This window comes from Penaeus monodon, chromosome 31, assembly GCF_015228065.2.
Source record: "Penaeus monodon isolate SGIC_2016 chromosome 31, NSTDA_Pmon_1, whole genome shotgun sequence".
In the NCBI taxonomy this organism is placed as follows: domain Eukaryota; kingdom Metazoa; phylum Arthropoda; class Malacostraca; order Decapoda; family Penaeidae; genus Penaeus; species Penaeus monodon.
In genome coordinates this window covers 19290678-19292703 of record NC_051416.1, presented here as the reverse complement: position 1 = coordinate 19292703, position 2026 = coordinate 19290678, and the positions used below count along the sequence as shown (strand labels likewise).

The window sequence follows — 2026 nt, the reverse complement described above, 5'->3', positions numbered from 1 at the left end:
CACGGGGCGAGGGGGAGGCACGGGGAGAGCCTGGGGAAGGGGCTGGGGAGCGGGTTGGGGTGCTGGCTGGAACTGCGGCTGGGGTTTGGCGACGGGGGTGGGGGCGTGGTGGTTGGAATTGGTTATCCTGAAGCCGATGCCGGGGCCAGCTGAGGAGGAAGAGTGTGTCAGGATCTCACAGGTCAGAATATGAAGATTTATGGTCATATTTAAAACCCACTTTACGCTCCGAGGTTCCAAAAGCAACGGCCAAACCTCCACATCAACAAAACTTACAGAAAGATCAAATAGACCTTTACCTATCGCCTTCAGTAACACCTTCAAGTAATACACAACAAAGCAAACCTCAATCAGAGGGACTCAAGTACCTTCGAACTCGGTGCGGAGGACCTGGCCGCCCTCAGAAGGGTATTCCCAGTACCCGCGCCTCACTCCATGGGCGTCGGTCTCCTCGAAGTACTTAATGCCGTCCTCCTGATCACGGAAGTTCCCGAAGGTGCTGCCCTCCTGGTAGCGCTTGTCTTGCAGGATCTTGACGAATCCTGCCTCGAACTGCGCCCAGGCGGCCGCCACCAAGCATAGCAAAACCTGTAACATACAAGATCGATTTAAGATTAGAGTTGCATTTGCTTTTAATCGTTGGGTGAAGTACTCAATACGTTCCAGTGTAAATAATATGACTGATTCAGCGACCCAGCAAGTCGTGGCATTTGTTCGATGAATATTAACACTAATAATGAATGACGGCATAATACAAATGAAGAAATTCAAACATTACATGTTGTCTCCCGAGACCGATTGCTAAGACTATTATAACTTATTCTACCATTTAATTCGGCAAAACAAGCCACCAGGCACTAGTTTCAAGTCAATGAATCCAAAGACTATACACACACAGTTGTTGGCGGATATGTTTACTTTATATTACAGATTCCAGCACAATTTCCAGGTGAAATGTGAACGCTTTTCGAAGGACCAAATTTTAGCACGTACATGAGGATCACTGAAAATCCCGAGAGTCGAAGGATTTAATTAGGCAGGGACAAGTCGAGTCAAGAAGGAACTTCAGCGTCTGAAATGCTGGTGATTTACTTATATGGCTAAACGACATGCAAATGACTTTATATATATACCGAACGAGTCAATTTCAGAAGACATGCAATCGATCAAAAACAAACTCTTAACGTTTTCATAACACGTTGCAGTGTAAGAATTTTTCGAGTGAAGATAAATAATTAAATCCTGTCCAGTTTCAACTCATGCATGAAAATACAAAAAGAGCTTCCAACCATTAGAACTGAGACGTACCAAGGTCCTCATTCTGGAAGTGTTTCTTGCTCCACTAACCTGGAATCGGCGGCCACTCTCTATATAAAGGTGAGCGTACCCGGCGACCTTGGCAGGGATGCCTAGTGCCAATTTTCCTCAACTGTGTATCTTCATTTTACCGACTAAGATCATCATCATAAGATGACATTGTGACGTAAGTTACAAGACTATTTTTTCATAGATTGAGTGTAAAGGTTATAAGAAGGGCCTACGAACGAGATAAAAGGTGACAGGGTGCATATTCACCACAGTAATTATGTAAGTTTGTTTTGCGTGTTACAACGTCCATCACACAATAGATATAAGTATCATGCGAATCAATTTTTTTTCTTTTATGTAGTAACTCTACCTAAGTATAAAGCACGCAGACGCAAACCATATATACAGGAAACCTACACTCATCTAATTCCTAAGAACCGCTTTTTTCCATCTCAATTAAGCAAGTTTCGCGCACTCGAAGACAAACACATTTTTATTCAAGAGCATTAATGCACATTCGAAATCATGCCGTTTGCACGAACTAATATGACTTATTTATCGAGAATCTATCTATAAACATGATCCATTTAAATACGTAAATATCAGAAATGCACTTCCACTACTTACAAACAACTTTCTTGTTTAGGATTTTATGAAGGTCGGACAGGTTGAGCGAGAAGAGAAAGGCTTCCGGTAATGAAGTACTATGTATAGCAGA

At 42.8% G+C, this 2026-nt stretch overlaps 1 protein-coding gene across 1 annotated transcript in view; it reads right to left on the bottom strand.

Annotated features, from left to right (window-relative positions):
- The window catches only part of LOC119593065, a gene marked incomplete in the record, with an annotated part of 2384 nt that extends 1048 nt beyond the window's left edge, over window positions 1-1336 (bottom strand). Inside the window, 3 exon segments of the mRNA XM_037941977.1 lie at window positions 1-149; window positions 369-588; window positions 1309-1336. Of these exon segments, the coding sequence (XP_037797905.1) occupies window positions 1-149; window positions 369-588; window positions 1309-1320 (381 nt within the window).
- Between the last annotated feature and the right edge of the window lie 690 nt (window positions 1337-2026).